At 35.0% G+C, this 24,380-nt stretch overlaps 1 protein-coding gene across 4 annotated transcripts in view; it reads right to left on the bottom strand.

The window, feature by feature from the left end:
• Nucleotides 1-24,380, bottom strand: part of CSMD3 (CUB and Sushi multiple domains 3) — a 1,311,921-nt gene that overhangs the window by 148,413 nt on the left and 1,139,128 nt on the right. For all 4 annotated transcript variants that reach the window (XM_081504393.1, XM_081504396.1, XM_081504395.1 and 1 more), the window contains 2 exons: nt 20,295-20,391; nt 17,963-18,067 (listed from right to left, as the gene is read on the bottom strand). In XM_081504393.1, coding sequence (XP_081360519.1) covers nt 17,963-18,067; nt 20,295-20,391 — 202 coding nt within the window. The remainder of the gene's footprint in view (nt 1-17,962; nt 18,068-20,294; nt 20,392-24,380) is intronic.

The raw sequence follows: 24,380 nt of genomic DNA on the forward strand, positions 1-24,380 counted from the left end.
AACTACAAGTCTGTTATCCATGTCTGAGTCTGTTTCTGTTTCATAGATAAGTTCATTTGTGTCATATTTTAGGTTTTACATATAAGTGGTGCCATACAGTATTTGTCTTTTTCTGAGTTACTTCACTTAATATGATAATCCCTAGGTTGATCCATGTTCCTGCAAAATTATTCATTTAAATGCTCAAAAATTGTTTGATGTTTTTGCCAAAACATTATTTTAAACATGTGAATATATTACTATTGAAAACCTTTTTATCTTCAATAGAAGCCAATGTTTGTTATCTATTTCTCTATAGTTCACATTTTGAACTAATCTAACACATATCTGATGGTTTCCCAGGTGGAGCTAGTGGTAAAGAACCTGTCCGCCAACGCAGGAGAGGTAAGAGACCCAGGTTCAATCCTTGGGTCAGGAAGATCCCCTGGAGGAGGAAATGGCTACCCACTCCAGTATTCTTGCCCAGAGAAACCCACGGACAGAGGAGCCTAGTGGGCTACAGTCCACAGGGTTCCAAAGAGTTGAATATGTCTGAAGCAACTTAGCATGCATGCAATACATATCTGAATGGATGAGAGGAAGCAGTCACCAGTCCAAAATTTATGTATGTGTGTGTGTATACTCATTATAAATATTCACTGTATATAATCATTTATTAAAAAAGCATTAAAACCTAAATTCTAAAGAATAACAATACTTTGGCCACCTTATGCGAAGAGCTGACTCATTGGAAAAGACCCTGATTCTGTGAAAGATTTAGGGCAGGAGGAGAAGGCGGCAACAGAGGATGAAATGGTTGGATAGTATCAACGATTCAGGAAAGTAACTCCAGGAGATAGTGAAGGACAGGGAAGTCTGGCATGCCGTGGTTCATGAGGTCGCAAAGAGTTGGACATGACTTAGTGACTGAATAACAACAAAAAGTATGACAGTATCATATAGATTCTTTCACTCCTTGACCATGTTATTTCTCTCTGATAGATGCCATCATACATAACACCACCTTATCCATCATCTTTGTTGCATTTGACATAAATTAATAATGAATAATTATGTAATTAGTTGTTCAATATTTATCCCCTTCTGAGAATATAAATTCCATAAGGGCGGCTTAAAGCACACAGTCTTAAGGAAACATTCAGTAAACATTCTTCATGAAGATGAATGAATAGAATAAAAAAGAATGTGCATCCTATTATATTTCTTAATAAATACAAATGTCTCTCTCTGCAAATGGAAGAAACTTTATCTAATACCATAATGGTCAGAGTAGCTACAAATTAAAGGATAGAAAATTACATAAAAGCAGTGACTTGTTAGAGTTGTGGTTAGATTGGAAAGTAATGTAGTAAAGACGAGGAGTAACTGGTCATTTAGGAAATGCACTTGAGATAGTCCTAAAGGAGACTGAAGTCACGTGGACTAGAATTTCAATGCTGGTGCCACAATTAGCTAGGTCTCTAAACATATGCCAAGCTCCATGTTTCTTGATCTTTTATAATCTTGAATTTATAGAACCAGGAAACTTAAGTTATCATTAAATTGTGACCTACTTTTAAAATTTTAAGAGTTAATGTCTCACTTTCCATATAACTTTTGAAATCCAAGACAGGATAAAAATGGTGTTACATTTACTTTCATTTCATTCAACACCACCTAATGGGTCTTATACATTAAATTCATCTGATTTCATAGAAAGCTTTCTAAGAATGATTAACCAAATAGAACAGTTATTATGTAAACATATACATCTGGTCAATATGATTTCACTTTCCTTTTCAGTTCATTTCAGTTCAGTTCAGTCGCTCAGTCATGTTCGACTCTTTGCGACCCTATGGACTGCAGCATGCCAGGCCTCACCAACTCCTGGAGTTTACTTTAGTACAAGGAAAAGTAGTATATTGGATGTTCTGAACAGTACATTTATTATCCTTTACCATTAAGGTCATTTATGTGATCATTTTTGCTAAGAAGGCTAAATTCAGTACACGTTCATTTCTCTTTTCTTTCTACCAAGTACTCTAGTCAGGATCATATACATAGAAAACTACTAATTTCCCCAAGTGTTGATTTTCTCCTCTGGGAGAATAAAGAAAATATTGCACAGTGATGCCACAAAATAATGAGTCTTGTTTTTAAGAGAGACTTTTTCACATCATGTATGTAGATATAGCAAAATATTTATAAAAGAGTTTTAACTTTAAAACATGATATAAACTCTATAGACTATGCAATAACAATTTTGTATGTTAAAAATTTTTATATGCAAATAATCACAGCGAAAAATGACCAAAAGGAAATATGTGAAATATTAGCAGTATTTAAGATTCTTGATATGAAATTATTGGTGATTTTTATGCACTTTCTTATATATTCCTGCATTTCTAAAACTTATATAATGGAATGCAAATAATAACATCACTTATCTAGTAGATGGATGTATCTTTCCTTTCCTCTGATACCGGGAAAGATTGAAGGCAGGAGGAGAAGAGGGTGACAGAGGATGACATGGTTGGATGGCATCATCAACTCAATGGATATGAGTTTGAACAAACTCTGGGAGACAGTCAAGGACAGGGAAGCCTGGCGTGCTATAGTCCATGGAGTTGCAAAGAGTCAGACATGACTGAGTGACTGAATAACAACAACAAAATTTAGTAAATAAATTAGAATTAGTAGAGAATTTGGTGGTGTAAAAACATATTGCCTTCTATTTTCCTAGAAAAAGTTTGAGTTTGACCCTCTAATCTGTTTAATAAGATTGTCTCGGGGAAGGAAATAAGGTAATGAAGTAATTAGATAAGAAAGAGAAGTCATATATTGACAACCTCTCTCATTTTTTTTTTGCATTCAATTATTTTACATGCACTAAAGAATATAAAACAAATATCTTTAAAAAACTGCAGTTCATATTTTAAGTCATTTATTAATTTACAAAACTGAGTGATTAAACTCAGTAGTTTAAAAGTGTCTTTTTTATTATTTTTCATTGCTTTCTAAGTAACAATACCAGTAGCTTATTTGCAGGAATCAACAAAGTAAAGGTATTTGTAAAATGTTTCAAACAGCTCTCTCCTGATTAACTAAGCCTAGTCAATCAACATATTGAGTCATTTTCATCTTTTTGCATATAAATTTTGTAAAATTATGTCTTTGGCAATCAAAGATGCTCGTTGAGTGAACTTTTTTAATGGGAATTGGTTCAATGAATTAGGTGCTGTAGCCAAAAACAAACAGAAATGAATACAGGGAAAAATCCACATCAAAAATTGCACAGAATTAAATTACTGTGGGCAGTTACTCTAGCTGAAAACATTAAAACCTTAGTCCTTCAATTTACAAAATTTATTTATAAACAAAAATATTCTTTCCAACTTTGTTCACAAAGCAATCTGAAGGAGAAAATGGTGTAAATCATAACATTTGTATTTGATCATTTTGAATATACACATATATAGTATTCCACACTGATTTTAATGAGTCCTTAATGCAATGAGAGAGGGAGAAAGGGAGAAGAAAGTTTAATTATTGCTAAGACTCCCAGTAACCCTGTTATGTAAAAAGAAAAAAAAATACTTTATGAATTTGACATGACAACTCATGTACAAATTTATTGAAAATAACCAAAAATCCTGGATTTATATTCTGCAAATGCAGGAGACTTGAGATACACAGGTTCGATCCCTGGGTCAGGAAGATCCCCTGGAGGAGGGCATGGCAACCCACTCCATTATTCTTGCCTGGAGAATCCCCCGTGGACAGAGAAGCCTGGCGGGCTACAGTCCATAGGGCTGCAAAGAATCGTACATGACTGAAGTGACTTAGCACGCATGCGAGAGAAATCAACAGGAACTGAACCATATGTCTTTGGACCAATGCTTATATGCAATGATAGTGAAAATCTTATTTTAAAGATATGCAGGTCTTCAATTTAAAATTGTTCTCTAAATAATGGATACAAAATAACTATTATTTCTAGGTTTACACCACATTTAATGATTTTTAAAAATATGTTAGAATTATCACTTGGCATTATCATTATAAGGCATTTAATATTTATCATTATAAGATAATGGTTTGAGAATAATGTAGAAGTTGGTGATAAAGGATGAATTCAATATGAGCTGGGCTTGGAGAAATCAGGAATGGTAAGTATACAGACTTTTTCAACAGAATGTACCTTGTATTAACTAATCTACTGAACAAAATTTGTCACATACTATTATGTAACATGTATGTGTATATTTTAACTCTGTTTATTTAACTTATATAGAGAGTACATCATGCAAAATGCTTGCCTGAATGAAGTACAAGCTGGAATCAAGATTGTTGGAAGAAATACCAACAACCTCAGATATGCAGATGATACCACTCTAATGGCAGGAAGTGAAGAGGTACTAAAGAGCCTCTTGATGAGTGAGGAAGAAGGAGAAAACGCTGGTTTAAAACTCAAAATTCAAAAAGCTAAGATCATGGCATCCGGTCCCATCACTTCATGGCAAACAGAAGGGCAAAAGAGGAAGCGGTGACAGATTATTATTTTCTTGGGTTCAAAAATCACTGCAGATGGTGACTGGAGACATGAAATTAAAAGATGCATGCTCCTTTGAAAAAAAGCTATGACAAACCTAGACAGCATATTAAAAAGCAGAGACATTACTTTGCCAACAAAGGTCCTTACAGTCAAAACTATTGTTTTTTCACTAGTCATGTATGGATGTGAGAGTTGGACCATAAAGAAGTCTGAGAGCTAAAGAATGGATGTTTTTGAACTGTGGTACTGGAGAAGACTCTTGGGAGTCCCCTGGATAGCAAGGAGATCAAACTAGTCAATCCTAAAGGAAATAAAACCAAAATATTCATTGGAAGGACTGATGCTGAAGTGAAACTCCAATACTTTGGCCACCTGATACGAACCACCGACTCACTGGAAAAGACCTTGGTGCCGGGAAAGATTGAAGGCAGGAGGAGTAGAGCGCACCGGAGGATGAGATGGTTAGATACCATCACCAACCCAATGGACATGAATTTGAGCAAACTCCAGGAGATAGTGAAGGACAGGGAAGCCTGGCATACTGTAGTCCATGGGGTTGCAAAGAGTTGGACATGACTGAGTGACTGAATAACAACATGTAATGTGAATGTTTGTCAATAAAGTTTTTCAGATGGAACAATTTCGACTTCAAAAGCAAGTGGTGCTGGGAAAGCTGGTCAACCACTCGTAAAAGAATGAAACTATAACACTTTTAACACCACACACAAAAATAAACTCAAAATGGATTAAAGATTTAAATGTAAGACCAGAAAGCATAAAACTCCTAGAGGAAAACATAGGCAAAACACTCTCTGATGTAAATCACAGCAGGATCCTCTATGACCCACCTCCCAGAGTAATGGAAATAAAAGCACAAATAAACAAATGGGAGCTAATTAAACTTAAAAAGCTTTTGCACAATGAAGGAAACCATAAGCAATGTGAAAAGACAGCCTTCAGAATGGGAGAAAATAATAGCAAATGAAGCAACTGACAAAGAATTAATCTCAAAAATATACAAGAAGCTCCTGCAGCTCAATTCCAGAAAAATAAATGACCCAATCAAACAATGGGCCAAAGAATAAAACAGACATTTCTCCAAAGAAGACATACAGATGGCTAACAAACACATGAAAAGATGCTCAACATCACTCATTATCAGAAAAATGCAAATCAAAACCACAATGAGGTACCATCTCACACAGGTCAGAATGGCTGCTATCAAAAAGTTTACAAACAATAAATACTGGAGAGGGTGTGGAGAAAAAGGAACCCTCTTATACTGTTGGTGGGAATGCAAACTAGTACAGCCACTATGGAGAACAGTGTGGAGATTCCTTGAAAAACTAGAAATAGAACTGCCACACGACGCAGCAATCCCACTGCTGGGCATACACACCGAGGAAACCAGAATTGAAAGAGACACAGGTACTGAAATGTTCATTGCAGCACTGTTTACAATAGCCAGGACATGGAAGCAACCTAGATGTCCATTGGCAAATGAATGGATAAGAAAGCTGTTGTACATATACACAATGGAATATTACTCAGCTATTAAAAAGAATGCATTTGAATCAGTTCTAATGAGGTGGATGAAACTGGAGCTTATTATACAGAGTGAAGTAAGTCAGAAAGAAGAACACCAATACAGTATAGTAATGCATATTTATGGAATTTAGAAAGATCATAACAATGACCCTATATGCAAGACAGCAAAAGAGACACAGATGTAAGGAACAGAATGTTGGACTCTGTGGGAGAAGGTGAGGGTGGGATGATTTGAGAGAAGAGCATTGAAACATGTACATTATCATATGTGAATTAGATCGCTAGTCCAGGTTCCATGCATGAGACAGGGTGCTCAGGGCTGGTACACTGGGATGACCCTGAGGGATAGGATTGGGAGGGAAGAGGGAGGGGGGTTCAGGATGGGGAACACATGTACACCTATGGCTGATTCATGTGAATGTATGGCAAAAACCACAACAATATTGTAAAGTAATTAGCTTCCAATTAAAATTAAAAAAAAAAAAAAGTCACTGACAAGTAGCAGTGCAAGTTTAGAAATATGTGGTACAGGCTTTGCTCATGTTTACCCTGATTCTCAACTTTTCTTACTTATGTTTACCTATTTAACATTTGACCTAGAATTATTCTGAAAAACTGAGTACTCAGTAATAGATGTGTGTGTGTGTGTGTGTATGCGCTCAGTTGCTCAATCATGTCCGACTCCTTGTGACCCCATGGACTGTAGCCTAAGTTCTAAAACTCAAACAAAAAGTCTAAAAAACTAATCAGCTTGCCAAAGAAGTAAAGCAAAACTATGATCATATACAAAGTGATACAATATTAAGTAAAAATCAAAACACCAAAACATGATAATCATCTTCTATACCTCTCTCTTTCTCATCTCCAACACTGAACTGTCCACAGAATTTTCCAGGCAGAAATACTGGAGCGGGTTGCCATTTCCTACTCTAGGGGCTCTTTCTCACCCAGTGATCGAATCCATGTTTCCTGCGTCTCCTGCATCGGCAAGCAGATTCTTTACTACTGAGCCACCTGGGAAGCCCCAGTGATAGATTCTACCTATCAAATTTTAGTCTGCCAGATTCTATTTCTCATTTTACTTATCTTTATTCTGTAGACTAAAATTACATGAGCAATTCCTGGTACCGATTGTGTACTCTTACTGTGTTACACACATGCTGGAAATGCAAAGATCAATTAGCAACATAAGCAACCATACTCTGAAGAAATTCTGGGTGGAGCTAGAGATGGGGTTGTTTTAAAAGATGGATTCAGTGTAGCAGAACAATCACAATATATGAAGGCTGTCTTCTATTTAAATAATTATTTCATAGGAACTAACCTATGTGAGTACTAAAAAAACAATGTATTTTACCAGTTCATAATAATGAAGGGGAAGGTGAGTATGCTGTCCTGGCATGTTAAGTGGATAACGTTTTAAGTTATTTTTCCTTCTTTTATGGAAAAAAAGGGGAGTATTTTTTGTAAAACATATTATAGTGTTTTTGGAAGGGCAGTTAAAAACGAAGCTGAAAAGGGAGACAGGATATAGACTGTATAAACAATCTTATAATCTTAATTAATGTAGAAGGTTGTATTTTCCTACTGTGGTTAATGGAGGTAAAATTCAGAGTTATTAAGAACAAAACTTCTGTACTCTGTGTGCATCCTGGTTCCACTAGTGTCTTGCCTTTTTGGTAAAGTCTGAGATAATTTCTATGTCTCAGTTTCCTCACCTGTAAAATAGATGCAAAATTATACCAACTTCATATGAATATTTTGATGCATAAAGAAAACAATACATGTATAACACTTAGATAGTTTCAGGAACATAGGATGCCCTCAAAAAATGTTAACTAGCATTACTGAATGGTTTTAAGCATGGAAGTTAGGTTGTCCATTTGGATTCTAGATAAAGGATATATATTTTTGTTGCTGTCATCAAAGTATGTCTCTGTATGTTTAAGACCAATAGATCTCACATAAATACTGTAGTAATATAAAGAACACATATAAAGATTTACATAAAGCCCCAAACTTAAGTACCTTCTGTTTTGTGATTGACTCACAATGAGAAGCTTCTATAAGAAAATCCAGGAGACCAGGAGTAGTGTTACTATAATGGCTCAAGATATAACTAGAGAAACTTTAAAACTACAAAAACACAATGTTTTATGAATTCAGAAACTCTCTAATTCAGAACCATCTCTCAATCAATACCACAAAGACAAGAAAAATCAATTAGATGATCATGAAATAAATTTGGTTAAAAGAGTAAACTATGCCAAAACTAGAATGGCCTTATAGGCTTAAGGAGTGAAATGTGTTTATAAAGATCAATTACACATATTTGCATGTAGTATAGTCTAGGTTAATAGCAATTTAAATTAGAAATGACAAACATTAACAATTTGACTTGGACAGGAGGTGTTTCTAAAATTAATAGTTACAAGATGATATGCATGAAGTAGACCAAGACAATTAGTTTAGGTAAAAATATAATTAATCTTACAGTCACTATTTTTTCACAAATAATCAATTATCTAACTAGCCTATTTTTGTGGTTATAAAAATAAACTTAAGACCTAATGCATTATATCTTAAGCATATTGCTCAAGGAAGGAAAGCAATAAAATAACTATTGTGTTGAATTGAAACCTTTTGTTATTTATAAATTACATTTAAATGGATACATTTCTGAGCATTGACTATTTTACAACTATTTTTATAATTTGGGTATTCAGACTAGCCCTCCAACTATTGCACAAGATGGAAAGATGTTTTCAGGCCACTTGAGTTTTTATAAGATTTACAGCAAAATTATTAGTAGTAGATATAATGAGTGATCTCAGGTGTGGGAGGAGAAGAAAAAAATATTCATTACGGTGACATTACCTTTGTCTTCCTCAGAGACTACATCCTGAGATCCTTGAGCACCCCTAAATTTTCAAACACCATTACTATATAGTTTCCCCTTTTAAAATAAGTTCGTTTTATAAGTTCAAGACCAAAAACTGTTCACTGATTTATAGATGCTCACAGTCCCTCTAGGATTTTCCATTAGGTGCTAGTGAAGAGGCTCAGTCATGTTCGACTATTCTCAACCCCATGGACTGTAGCCTGCCAGGTTCCTCCGTCCATGTGATTTTTCAGGCAAAAATACTGGAGTGGATTGCCATTTCCTTCACCACGGGATCTTCCCAACCCAGGGATCGAAGCTGGGCCTCCTTCACTGAAGGCAGGCTTTTTGCTGTTTGAGCTACCAGGGAAGGTGCTGGATTTTCCATTAGTGGGATTTACAAGTGTGCCTCCACAAATAGGAGATATGATGAAAACTGCATATGCATGTTACAATCAAATGGTCATTTCAAAACGATGAGGCTGGACTTGAATTCAAGTGACAGAGCAACTAGAAACTACAGGTTCTTTTTGTGGAAGCCTACCAACACTGATACAATTAATGGCATTCCACGCACTAGGAACATTTTCCTAGCAACAAATACATTTATGCAAGACATACAATTATAACCAGAATCACATATGTTTAAAATATACACACACACACACAAACTGAAGAATAGATTCCCACCTTCTAGTGCTCTTGTGGATCAGGAAACAGAAAGAATGTGAACAATGTTGGAAAAAATATACTAACTCAGAGCATCTACATCTATTTACATGACTACTAAAACAGAACACTAGTATACCTAACTACACTATTACACATGACTATTAAACCAGAACACCAGTACAATTTCCAACACAAAGAATGATGCAGCTTCATGTCAATTTATGATTGCTCATATCAGAAAATAGAAAAACGTAAATCAGAATCTTTTAATAAGTGTTTCAGCTTATCTTGATTGAGCAGAGAAAACTGTATCCTCTAAACTCTGGAACTCTGGTATAAATATTTGCCTTAGATGGGCCTTCCAAGGTTGCAAGGCAATCATGTCTTCTGCCTGCCTTCTTTCTCTTCAATGTCCAATCTCTTTTGTTATTAACAGAAAGAAAAACTGATTTTTTAAAAAATCTTTTCATTAATATCAGCTATCTCATTATACATCAGGTAATTTAATAGCATAAAATTAATAGAATATATCAACATCTCAGAAAAATGTAATTGAGAATATTTCCAAATTTATATTTATTATCTCACTTTGTGTGTAACTTAGAAAATTTACCCTGATTTGTGGAACAACTACAACCTCTAAGAGAGTACAGTTTGAAACACTAATAAATATACTCATGAAGGTAGTCAAAAGGTACAACTTTCCAGTTATAAGATAAATAAGTGTACTATAACTAGGGGTGTAACATACGACACAATGGCTATACTTAACACTTTTCTATGATATATGTTTGTTAAGAGAGTATATCTTAAAGGTTCTCATTACAAGGGGAAATGCTTTCTTTTTTCCTTTCTTTTTACTGCATCTATATGAGATGATAGACGTTGACTAAACCTATTGTGTTAATCATTTCACAACATATATAAATCGAACCACCTTTTTTATATACCTTAAACAGTGATGTATGTCAACTATTTATCAATAAAGCTGGAAAAAATTTTTAAAAGTATTTGGAGATCAAAAGGTAGAAATATTAATCTCTGTTTTCTAGAAATTTTATTACTCAAATTCAAACGTTTTTCCATCTATGGAAATCAAAGATTAGAATAGATGTAAAAATGGGATTCTAAATAATTTTTGTCTGCTACAGAATATTTCTTCTGAATTACCTATCTGGAATATGTATTAAGAGAACACTGAATTTATAGTCAGTTTTTTATTGATTATCACAGTTTGTCTAACCTCTAAATACTAACTTGCAAATAAATAACTTTGAGAAGGCATTTAATCCATTTCTAATCCTTTGGAAAACAGCTTTCAAAGTCACCTTGGAAGACAAGTGTGTAATCCTAAATTCAGAAGTTTCCAGAAAGGATTACATAATCCTTCAATAACTTTTAACAGCTTTTCCGCCAGAAAAAAATCTTTACCCAAACTGAACTTCTCTTTATGAATCTCCTGAATTCTCTTCAAAATTCCTACAGAACATCCTTAGTCTGTTGAGTAGGCCTATACTCAGTGTCCCAGTATGGTAGGCAGGATTTTGGCTACCATTATGTTATACTTGCAAATATGTTATGTTACATGGCAAAAGGAATTTGTGGATAAAATTAAGAAGGCTTATAAGCTGACTATAAAATATAAAGATTACTGAATGATTATTGGATGAATGATTATTGGACAATTACATACATATAAATGTTGTATCCATCTACCATTTTTTTTCTTATGTTGCAAGTAGCACCAAATGAACCTTTCATATGTTTCATTCTTTTTTTTTAATTGGAGTATAATTGGTTTACAATGTTTTGTTAATTTCTGATATACAACAATGTAGATCAGCTATAAATGTACATATATCCCTTTCCTCTTGAGCCTCCATCCCCCCACACCCCCTATCCCACCCCTCTAGGTCATCACAGAGCACCGAGGTGAACTCCCTGTGTTATACAGCAGCTTCTTACTATCTATTTTACACATGGTAGTGTATATACGTCAACACTACTCTTTCAATATGTCCCACTCTCTCCTTCCCCCACTATGTCAACAAGTCTGTTCTCTACATCTGTGTCTCTATTCTTGCACTGTAAATAGGTTAATCTGTACTACCATTTTTATAGATTCCATATATATGCATTAATATATGGTATTTGTTTTTCTCTTTCTGACTTACTTCCACTCTGTATGGCAGACTCTAGGTTCACCCACATCACTATGAAAGACCCAATTTCATTCCTTTTTATGGCTGAGTAATATTCCATTGTATATATGTACATATATACAATATTCCATTGTATATATGTATATATGTACAACTTCTTTATCCATTTATCTCTCAATGGATATTTAGGTTGCTTTCATGTCCTGGCTATTGTAAATAATGCTGCAGTGAACAGTGGGGTACATGTGTCTTTTTGAATGGTGGATTTCTCAGAGTATATGTCCAGTAGTGGGATTGCTGCACCATATGGTAGTTTTATTCCTGGTTTCCATTTGTATGGAAACACAAAAGACCCTGAATAGCCAAAGCAAACATGAGTGAATTTCATTCTCGAAAGCTTATCCCTAAACTGATACTGCTGCTGCTACGTCACTTCAGTTATGTCCGACTATTTGCGACCCTGGCAGCCCACCAGGCTCCGCCGTCCCTGGGATTCTCCAGGCAAGAACACTGGAGTGGGTTGCCATTTCCTTCTCTAATGCATGAATGTGAAAAGTGAAAGTGAAGTCGCTCAGTCGTGTCCGACTCTTAGTGACCCTGTGGACTACAGCCCACCAGGCTCCTCCATCCATGGGATTTTCCTGGTAAGAATACTGGAGTGGGGTGCTATTGCCTTCCCCTAAACTGGTACTATCATTAGTTAAATTAGGAAGCATTTTTGGTTCCTAGATTCCACTACAAAGTGTGCTGTCTAATATTACAGATAAATGAAAGTACTTATGTTGATCTTTATTTAATTCCATGTCTAATTCTAAAAATCAAACAAAAAGTCTAAAAAATTAATCAGCTTGCCAAAGAAGTAAAGCAAAACTATGATCATATACAAAGTGATACGATCTAAAGTAAAAATCGAAACACCAACACATGATAATCATCCTCTACACCTCTCTCTTTCTCATCTCTAACACCGAACTGTCCATAAATCTTTCAATTTTACGTGCTTATTCCCTGCATCTTTAAACATTTCATTTACAAAACCACAATAACCATCTTCACAGTTTTTCATTTGAATCATTGCTACTTCTTTCTTTAGCATATTCTCTTCCTGCAATGCATTCATCACTTTTTAAAATAAAAGGGACTTGAAAATTCAAAACTGATTATCTTATTCCTCAAACTGAAACCCCTTCAATAGATCTCTTCTTTCTGCAAAATAAACTTGTCTGTCATCTCCTGAATCTAATCTTCCACAACAACTCGAGTCATGTGGATTCATCTCATCATTAGAAAAGTATGATATCTACTGCGGGTTTGCTATGTACCTGGTCCTATGAGAAACACTTTGTATGGATGATCTCATTGAACTCTGACACAGTCTTTCAAGTTACATGCTACTATTATCACATATTACAGGTGAGGAAACTGGGTTCTTAGGGAACCTTAGAAATCACCTAAGTCACAAGGCCATCAATGGCAGTGCCAAGACAGAAACCTAAGTCTGATTCCAGCATAAATTATCTTATATCTGCCTACATTCTTGGAAGGGCTTCCCTCATGGTTCAAACAATAAAGAATCTGCCTGCAATGCTGGAGACCTAGGTTCAATTCCTGGGTCAGGAAGAACCCCTGGAGAAGGGCAAGGCAACCCACTTCAGTACTCTTGCCTGGAAAATCCCATGGACTGAGGAGCCTGGAGGGCTACAGTACATGGGGTTGCAAAGAGTCAGACCAGATAAGCAATTAACATTTTCACATTCTAGGAGGTCCCTTAAAAGTGCCAAGCTATTTCCATAGTTATACTTTAATTGTTACCTGCAAAAAAAAATCACCTAGATTTGTCCTTTGGTGAAGTCTTCCCTGACTCTACCACGAGTAACCCCTAAGAGTTCTGATCACTACCTTCTCTGTGTCATCATCTACAGTACATATGATATCATACTTTAGCCATTGTGAGAGTAACCTTGGGAGGTTGGTGAAAGTACACATGGTTTGCTGAATCTCATAAAGACTGACTTGATCTATTGGGGTGGAGTCTCATCTGGATTTTCAATAAGACTTTGAGATAACTGTAGTGTACAATTATCAGAGAAGCATCAACTTACATAAACTATACTTACAGTGTTTACACTGTAATTTTGCAATTATTGCTGTTTGCATGTCCTTGTTTTCAGTTAGTCTGAAGCTTTGTTTTTTTAGGACTGGATCTGATACAAACATGTAGCACTTACATTTAGAAAGTATACCTAACATCTAGCAGCTATTCAATAAAAATTTGATAAACAAGTGAGTTTGTTCTCACATTTGGGAGGCAATAAGGAGATTAGGAGAGGGAATTAATTACTGCCTTTTTTCAGTAGATAACAGGAAAACAATGATATGAAATGATAAAAGTGGGCCTTTAGAAATATTAATGAGACTAAGGCATGAGAATGATAAGTTGAGCAGAAGGAGTATCAGATTTGTATGATCATAATCATAATAACACAATTCAAAGTTAAAATTGCATGATCCCAAGTTAAAGGAGCAAAAGTGTACTATATGACAAGCTCTGGTACATATACACAATGGAATATTACTCAGCCATTAAAAAGAACACATTTGAATCAGTTCTATTGAGATGGATGAAACTGGAGCCCATTATACAGAGTGAAGTAAGCCAGAAAGAAAAACACCAATACAGTATACTAATGCATATATATGGAATTTGAAAAATGGTAATGATAACCCTACATGCAAGACAGAATAAGAGACACAGATGCATAGAACAGTCTTATGGACTCTGAGGGAGAAGGTGAGGGGGGGACGTTCTGAGAGAATAGCATTGAAACATGTATATTAACATATGTGAAACAGAACACCACTCCAGGTTCGATGCATGAGACAAATACTCAGGACTGGGGAAATGGGATGACCCAGAGGGATGGGATGGGGAGGGAGGTAGGAGGGGGTTCAGGATGGGGAACACATGTAAACCCATGGCTGATTCATGTCAATGTATGGCAAAAACCACTACAATATTGTAAAGTAATTAGCCCTCAACTAAAATAAATAAATTAAAAAAAAAAAAATCAGCCACTTGTCAGCATTTCCCTTTTAAGTAAATACAAAACAAGGCCTATCTGTCTAATATCGTGTGCCATCAGATAATCGAGATTGTTTTTTTCCCCCCCTGAAAAACCTCATGAGTGAGTAGGAAAATCAGACAGAGAAAATATTCGCTTGCTAGAAGGAATCTCAGCCAAATTTCCTTTTCCCAAGATAGAACACCTGCCATGTTTCCTGAAATCTTTAAAACTTCAAATATTCCTTTAGGAATTTAGAAAGAGCCTACTTTCTTGGTTAAAAAGAAAGAAAACACAAAATCTGTCCTTTTTATAGCAAATGTTAATGTCTTTTGCATCTGTTGTTGGTATTCATAGTGTGATTATGAGACTGTTATTTCCCCAATGTGATTACTTCCTTATGTTACCCTGTGGGCAGAACTTTTATTTCAGGGATTGTCAGAAGTGAAATACCAAAGATGTGCAGTAAAATGGGAGTCTTCTCAATGCAGAAAAGTTAATAGACCTACCTTATTTGTAATGCACACACACACACACAAGCACGCACATGTGCACATACACACACAGACAACACAAACAACATTATTTTTTCCAGTACCCTACTGGTTAAGTATTCTGCTTTTTCTAAATATTGAAACTAATTTTTAAAAAATTTTCTTAAAGGTCCTGTTTCTATTCATTTAAAATATACAGTTTTCTCTTACAGAGGTTACTATTTTCTTATATCTCAACCAGCGATTTTGGAGGTTTCTGCATACAGAGAAGGCAATGGCACCCCACTCCAGTACTCTTGCCTGGAAAATCCCATGGATGGAGGAGCCTGGTGGCTACAGTCCATGGGGTCGCTAAGAGTCGGACATGACTGAACGACTTCACTTTCACTTTACCCTTTCATGCACTGGAGAAGGAAATGGCAACCCACTCCAGTATTCTTGCCTGGAGAATCCCAGGGACGGCGGAGCCTGGTGGGCTGCCGTCTATGGGGTCGCACAGAGTTGGACACGACTGAAGCGACTTAGCAGCAGCAGCATACATAAGGAAGTTCTTTAAAATGTTAAATGTCTAGTTAATATAATCTGCCCCCACAAGTGGACAGATTCTTAGGTTACCACAAACAAAATATTTCCCCATTAAGGAGATATTTAACTTATATGCAGAATACATCATGAGAAATGCTGGGTTGAATGAAGTACAACCTGAAATCAAATGCCAGGAGAAATATCAATAACCTCAGATATGCAAATGACACCACATTATGGCAGAAAGCAAAGAAAAACTAAAGAGCCTCTTGATCAAAGTGAAAGAGGAGAGTGAAAACGTTGGCTTAAAACTCAACATTCAGAAAACTAAGATCATGGCATCCGGTCCCATCACTTCATGGCAAATAGATGGGGAAACAATGGAAACAGTGACAGTCTTTATTTTCTTGGGCTCCAAAATCACTGCAGATGGTGATTGAAGCCATGACATTAAAAGATGCTTGTTCCTTGGAAGGAAAGTTATGCCCAACCCAGACAGCATATTAAAAAGCAGAGACATTACTTTGCCAATAAAGGTCTGCCTAGTCAAACTGATGGTTTTTCCAATAGTTATATATGGATCTGAGAGTTGGACTATAAAGAAAGATGAATGCTAAAGAATTGATGCTTTTGAACTGTGGTGTTGGAGAAGACTCTTGAGAGTCCCTTGGACTGCAAGGAGATCCAACCAGTCCATCCTAAAGGAAATCAGTTCTGAATATTCATTGGAAAGACTGATGCTGAAGCTGAAACTCCAATACTCTGGCCACCTGATGGGAAGAACTGACTCATTTGAAAAGACCCTCATGCTGGGAAAGATTGAAAGTGGGAGGAGAAGGGGACGGCTGAGGATGAGATGGCTGGATGGCATCACTAACTCAATGGACATGAATTTGAGTAAACTCTGGGAGTTGTTGATGGACAGGGAGGCCTAGCGTGCTGCACACCATGGGGTCAGAAAGAGTTGGAAATGACTGAGCGACTAAACTGAACTGAACTGAATATGGAGAACTAGTATTGTCAAAGTGCCCATACTGCCCAAAGCCATCTATAGAATCAATGCAATCCGTACCAAAATTCCAACGGGATTTTTTTTTCAAATAAATAGAAAAAAAAAAAAAAGCTTAAAATTCATGAAAGTGAAAGCATTAGTCATGTCCAACTCTTTGTGTCCTCAGGGTTTTCTGCCTCTGGAATTCTCCAGGCAAGAATACTGGAGTGGTAACCATTCCCTTGCAAGTGCATCTTCCCGATACAGGGGTTGAACCTTGGTCTCCACATCGCAGGCAGACTCTTTGTAGTCAAAGCCACCAGGGAAGCTCCATATGGGACCACAAAAGTCTCCAAACATCCAAAGCAATCCCGAGAAGGAACAAAACTAGAAATATCATTCTCTTTAATTTCAAATTGCATTACAAAGATACTGTAACCTAAATAGTATGGTACTGGCATAAAAATGCACACATAGACCAATGTAATAGAATCAAGAGCCCAGAAATAAACCCTTGCATATACAGTCAACTAATATTTGATGAGCGAGACAAGAATACTCAAGATGGAAAGGTGAGTCTCTTTAGTAAGAAAAACTGAAATAAGCCGGACACAGAAGGACAAATACTACATGATACCACTTATACAGAGTATCTAGAATAGTCAAATTCATTAGACATGAAGATAAAACGGTTTCTAACGGTTTCTAACGGCTGAGAGGAGGGAGAGATAAGGAGCTGTTGGTCACTTGGTTTCACTTCAGCAAGGTGAGTCAAGTTCTAGAAATCTGCTGTACAACACAGTGCCTATAGTTAACACTACTGTACTGTGCATTTAAGGTTTTTGTTAAGAAGGCAAATCTTATGTTAAGTGCATTTACAATTAAAAAAAAAGAAAATACCTGTAAATTCTGATGAAAATCATCAGAACTTTATACATATAGTTTTGTAGTTGAATAAACACTTCAGAATCTTGAAGTATGACAATGTTCTATTTTGACAAAGTCCGTTAACTTTCTATATTCAGAAAAGTAATATTTAAAATTAATATATTTTTTCTTAATTTTCTTGAACAGCACATAATATTTTACTTACCTGTGTATTCAAGGTGAAATCCTGCAGCAGAAACACTGATGTCTGATTGAAAATTCAGATACAGATTATTAGATGTACTATTCAAAAGATGGGGTATTGTTGTTCCTGAAATGATAATTGAAAAAGTGGTTCAGTGATCACATAATAAGTAATATAATAAAACTAAGTTAACTATTAATCAGCCAACAAGTTATCACTGAAATTGTATATTATTAAAATGTTTTATAAGAATTTTTAAATAAAAATGTTCCTCACATATTTGTCTTTCATATTCCTGTTCTTGACTATCTCCAAGGAGACAGACCTTTGAGAGCACATTAGACGGCTCCCTAAAATAGGTAACAGCAAACAAAGCTGATGAAAAGCAGAAAATGTTACTAGTCACCTAAAATAAATATTTGGAATTTCATGTGTATTTCAATAATTCATGTACAAGATAATAAATTTAGTTTTAACATTTGCATGTGTTTTCATGAAATAATAACAAGATTTTATATGGGTTTAAAGAAATATTCACTTATCACCTTTTATTGTGATATTTAAATACATACACTTTTTTCTATATCAGGTGAAGTACCTTGATGTTTCTTACACTGACAGCAAAGCTGGTTGTTAGCATTAAAAAAATGCCAATTATGAACTAGTGCTAGCCTTGTCTCTTAGCAAATGCTTTATAATCTTGTTCTTCTGAACTTCTATAGGAAATCAACTTTAATTTATTCAATTATTGAATTGAAAATATCTGCTTGAACCAATTACTTTTTGACTATATGACATTAATAGTTTAAGATCCTTAAGATTACAACTCAAGCAATATCAAATGGCAAGGGTAAAAATAACTGTCAACTGTGTCTCAAGATAAAATTCAACAAGCATCTGAGTTGATAGTGCTACCAACATTTTTTTGGTAATTTTCTAGTTACTTCATACTTACTTTCCACAACACTAGGAACCTTAACCACTGAGTCTTCTATAAGAGAAACCAGGAGAAATTCATTATAAAACACACAATTGTTTCCCCCCACCCAGCTGAACTTGCTCTGTCTTATACTATCCTAACTGAATCAGTGAAGACAGAGGTAAACAGAAACTCAAAGGTCACTCTGACTGCCTTTGATCTCTTAGATCTTAGTGATTAAGAGCTTTGACTGTGGAGTCATACCAGCTGGGTCCCAGTCTCATTCTAACGTTAGATGTACAACCTCGGGCAACTTAATTTCTTTTAGTGTCAATCACCTACCAGGGCTGCTGGAAAGATCAAATGAGGAAATGTATGACAAGCTTCACACAGAGCTAGCACTTGGTAATCAACAGCTGTTATTATTTATCGCTTTTTATCATTTAGTTACTGTACTTATCATTCAGAAAGTATTATACCAAGTCTATTACAGACAAATGCATACACATAAAAATTCATACACTTTTTCCAAGAAAAATTTCTTTCTAAATCTATTTCTAGAATATTTGTAATGCCTAAATCAAATTACTCTTACTCTAGATATTTCTTCTTTGCTTTCTTCAATGGTGTTGCTGAAAAGTAGATTAACATACTCCATTTTAAAATCTATTAAAAACTTAATGCCACTCAAAACTCTATATCTGAAATATGTAACTTTATAGTTTAGCTATGTTTATATTTCTAGAGTTAAACACTATAACCAAAATTAAAGTAAAACATACAGTTAAATTTAAAGTGAAACTTCATTTCACCCTAAATATGTTGTAAGAAGCTGTTAGATTAATTCACAAACTACGCTCATAAACAATACCAAATTATAAAATCTTCTGGCCTTGGTACATATGTGTATAGTATGAATTTTATATAATTTAATTAATTTCATAGAATTAATTTCTTGTTCTCTTTATTCTCATAAAACAGTACCTTGTAGCACTTACCATGTTGTTACATAATCTCTATAATTGTTTTAATGGCTGCATAACATTCTGTCAAGTGAACATATTATAATTTTCGAGCATTGTCTAATTTTTAACTATTACTTCTCATCCTTTTTTTTAAGGGAGAGGAGCATATATACTATTCCTGAGCCAAGGCTCAGTTTAAAATATTACTATTAACACAAAAAGCATCAATAAATAATTAAACAAATACAATAACACTGTATAGTAAGGTTTTAAATAGCAATTTCAATTTCATTGCCTTTAAAGCCTTTAAAACTTCTACCTTGTAGTTTAGTTCTTTGCATATAGTTTGTAAAAAGCAAAATTAAAACCACCAAGTCAGAGATCTAGGGAGTGCTTTAGAGAGAGAGGGAGAGAGATTTTACATTCCTAATTATAATGTATTTTAATTAAACTTAGTTCTCGTATTTACCTGAATAACTTCCAAGTCTTGGGGCATTGTTGTCTCCCCCATCATAAAAGTCCAGAGAATCCCAATTATGTTCTGTAGCAAAGCTGACAACTTGCACCTATGAAATAATAATTATCTGTAAGAACACATACTTCTAATGCGATGCATATACTATAGTCCACTCATCAGAGAGAGCTCAAAGCCTGGACCATATCATTGTGGCTCTCGATGGAAGGATTTTAATAGAAACAACCATTGCCTTTATGGCACTGGTATACATACACTGACTTTTATAATAAAAGCCTCTGAGGCATCTAGCAGTGCTCACTATTGTTACAGCATTGAGAATGTCCGTCACCACCTTATTGTGTTAATCCAATGTCTTAGTGCCTAGACTCTGCATTAAGCCATGTTCCAAACAATTGATTAATTTTTGTTTTGTTTGTTTTAGAATGTTTGATTCTTGTGTACTGAGTTTTCTCATCTGCTTTACCGATTAGGATATAAGCAGATTTCTGGTCCACACAGAGCACCATATAAGACTATAATATATATGCTTTTTGAACTAGGTTTATCCTAGATACATTTTATTATGTTTTACTTTGTATAACCTTTGTTAAATTTTGTTTTTATTTTATTTTTACAAATTAACATAATAATCCCCTATGTACATTTTTTATATATTTCATATGAATAACCAAAAATAATACTTTATAACTGATTTGGATATGTCTTTTAAAGATTAGTTTTATAAATGACTATATTTTTATAAACAGCATCATAATAACTAAATCACTGTGAAGATTCACAAAGTTGATAAGGGAAATGCTGTGTATAATTCTCTCAGGTCCATTAAATTTTATTTAAAGAAAGAGGCATGTGTTACTTTGTTGCACATCACTTGGCACAGCTTGAATTTTTGCAAGAATCCACAGAACCCCACAACTATGGACGTTATCTATTTTTCTTTGTTTATTACATATTTTATAGTTTAGGAGGAGGTAAAGGAATAGTCTTATTCAAATAAATTTATTTTTATTTAGCTAAGGTCTGTTATAAATGTAAGCATTTCACTCATCTACAAAATACTTCTAACAATTGCATTCATTAAAAATTTTCTTAACTACAAAATAGGCCATCACCATTCTTCCATTCAAATAAATGCTTATGCCTCTTTTCCAGAGGTGAGCGCCACATGGCAACAGATACCCTGCCTGTGTGACAGGCATTAGGACGAATGGCAATGTTCCAGGACAGGAGGAAGACTGGAATTAAAACTGTATGACTGCAATATAATCACCAACTCCTTAAAAAATGGTCAATTCTCTCTTTATACCTGACTTTTCCTTCTTTTCAAGTCAAAAAAAGAAAAAGTCACATTGGTTTTAAATACACAAGAAAAAGAAAATAGAAGTAAATATTTTTGTAGGAGCTGACATTTGAAATAAGCAAAATGTACTGAGAGGTTCTGCACTGAAAGAAGTTACTGAGTTAGTAAAAATGTAGAAGAGACAGCCATGGGGTAGATTTAGTGAACCATCAGTAATCAAATTTAGCCACAGTGAAGGGTATTTACATAGGAGAAAATATGTAAAAAAGTCAGAAAAAGTAGAAAAAAGAAAGAATAGAGATTAATGGATAAGTACAAGAAATATTAGAATTCTGGGGTTTGAAACTTCCTGGTTCCCTCTACTCCATAGCATGTAACTCTAAAAGAATTGTTAATCTCTCTGTGCCGTAGATTTCTTACATTAATCACTGAATAAAGCACCTATTTATAGATTTGTGTAAAAAATAAAGTAATTTTACTTTAGAATAGTGCCTAGAACGAACTGAGGATTTAATGTATCTTAGTTAAGGGAAAGAAAGAGAGAAGGGCTATAGAGACTGAATACCAGCATAATAATTATGCAATTGAGGAGGATTTCATTGAAGGTTTTAGAAGGTGAATTGAAGGAGTCTAATCAGGACTATGGTTTAAGTACAGAACTACTGCAATTAATAAAGAAAATAAAAATGAAAAGACAATTTTAATGTTGATTCCAGTAGCCCACATGAGAAGCAAAGAACGATTAATAAAGTAGGCTAGTAGGCAGGAATGGTAGAAAGGGGGACCTAGATGTCACATGCGTTGCTATAGAGGAAATTACTGCTTTCTGTGTGATATGAATAGGAGAGGGAAGTGACAGAAAATATTTAAAAATATTTTTCCCTGAGTTTTTGAGATCAGAGGGATGGCAAAAACAAAAATGTAGATATCTCCAGGAAAACTTATTACCTTTGTAAGAGGAAGAAAATCTGTTTAATTCTGGACATTTATATGTGAATATGATTCCCCAAAATAATCAGGTTCTGATCCCTTGAGCCTGTAAATATTGCCTCTTATGGGAAAGAATCTTTCAAATGTGAATAAACTAAATATCTTGAGATAGGGAGACTATCCTAGATGATTTAAATGAGCCTTAAAGGCAATCACAGATGATCTTATAAGATGTCAAGGAAGATTTGACACCGACAGAAGAAGAGAATGCAATGTGATCACAGAAGCAGAAATTGAAGGGATGTAGTCAGAGGAGAAGGGGATGACAGAGGATGAGATGGTTGGATGGCATCACTGACTCAACGGACATGAGTTTGAGCAAATTCAGGGAGACAGTGAAGGACAGGGAAGCCTGGCGTCCTGCAGTCCATGGGGTCACAAAGAGTCACACGTGACTTAGTGACTGAACAAGTCAGAAGCCAAGGAATGATGGCAGCTACCAGGAACTGGAAGAGGCAAGGAAAAGACTCTCCCCTGGAGCTTGAGCAGAGGGGAGGTGGAGGGTGGCAGGAGTGCAGTCCTCTCAGCACTGCTGTTTCAGTGCAGTAAGGCTGATTTGGGACTTCCAGCTTCCAGTACCGTGAAAGAATAAATTTCAGTTGTTTTAAACTTTTGAGTTCATGCTTTGTTACAGAAGTCACAGAAAACTAATGTAATTTGCCAGTAGTATTCTGGGAAAGTTGTGAATGTTGTTTGGCATACAGAGAGGTGTAGGAGAATTAAGTAAATGGTTGAAGATCATTACGACAGAAAATCAAATGGGAGTCAAGTAAAAGCCTTAAAAAAGAGAAGATACAGACTCAGTGTTCAGAAGAACTTTAAATTAGATGGAGTTGTCCATTATGACAACAGTACAGCTTTATGAGGTAATGAATTTCCAATAACTAAAACCAGATATCCCTTATAGAGATGTCCAAATCCCATTTTTCTCAGATTGTTGTTTGCTTGATAATTTTGTTACTATTAATTGTATCTCCTTTGGAATTCTCCCTCCAATATACCTTGCTAAAATATACAGAAAAAAAAAATGAATATACTCCTCTCACTCATGTAATAGAAACATAATAAGTTAGTCTATTTGTTGAGGTTATTTCCCCAAAATGCTCAATCATTCTATCTTATTTGTAACTTTTTCAGCATTCCAAATATTTCTTCCTTCTACCAATGGTTATCTGATTTCATATATGATTTATTGAATATTCATATAAATCTTTATTTGCACATATGTTTAGCCCAAAAGAATAAAAGATAATAAACATTACTTTAAATCTGGTGTACTAGCCAGGTTGCTTTTAGGTGAATTTAGTGAAATTTCAAATATGTCCTATGTTATGGGTGTGTGTGTTATAATTTTCTAAGATCTAGTGATACATCTAAAACTGTGCTCAGTCTCTCAGTCATGTGTGACTCTTTGCCACCCCATGGACTGTAGCCCACCGTGCTCCTTTGTCCATTGGATTTTCCAGGCAAGAATACTGGAGCAGGTTGCCATTTCCTTCTCCAAGGACATATAAAATTAGCAAACATATAAGAGGTTAATTAGGAAAAAGCACGTTGTAGTTATAGAAAGTATTTACATTAAAATATGCTTCACAATCTGTAATTTTCATCAATACTCTATTAAACTTAAATTTTGTTTTCTAAGGTACAATCATTAAATAAAATGCTACTTCAGTGAAAGATCTTATAGCATCATTGATGCAAAGTTTCTAGTTGTGAACAGTGTTTGCCAGGACAGTGATATAGAACATAAAGTTATCTTCAGATATCATAATAGTCCATTATTC

The sequence above is a fragment of the Giraffa tippelskirchi genome, chromosome 6 (genome assembly GCF_054371585.1).
Source record: "Giraffa tippelskirchi isolate mGirTip1 chromosome 6, T2T-mGirTip1v1.2.pri, whole genome shotgun sequence".
Taxonomy (NCBI): domain Eukaryota; kingdom Metazoa; phylum Chordata; class Mammalia; order Artiodactyla; family Giraffidae; genus Giraffa; species Giraffa tippelskirchi.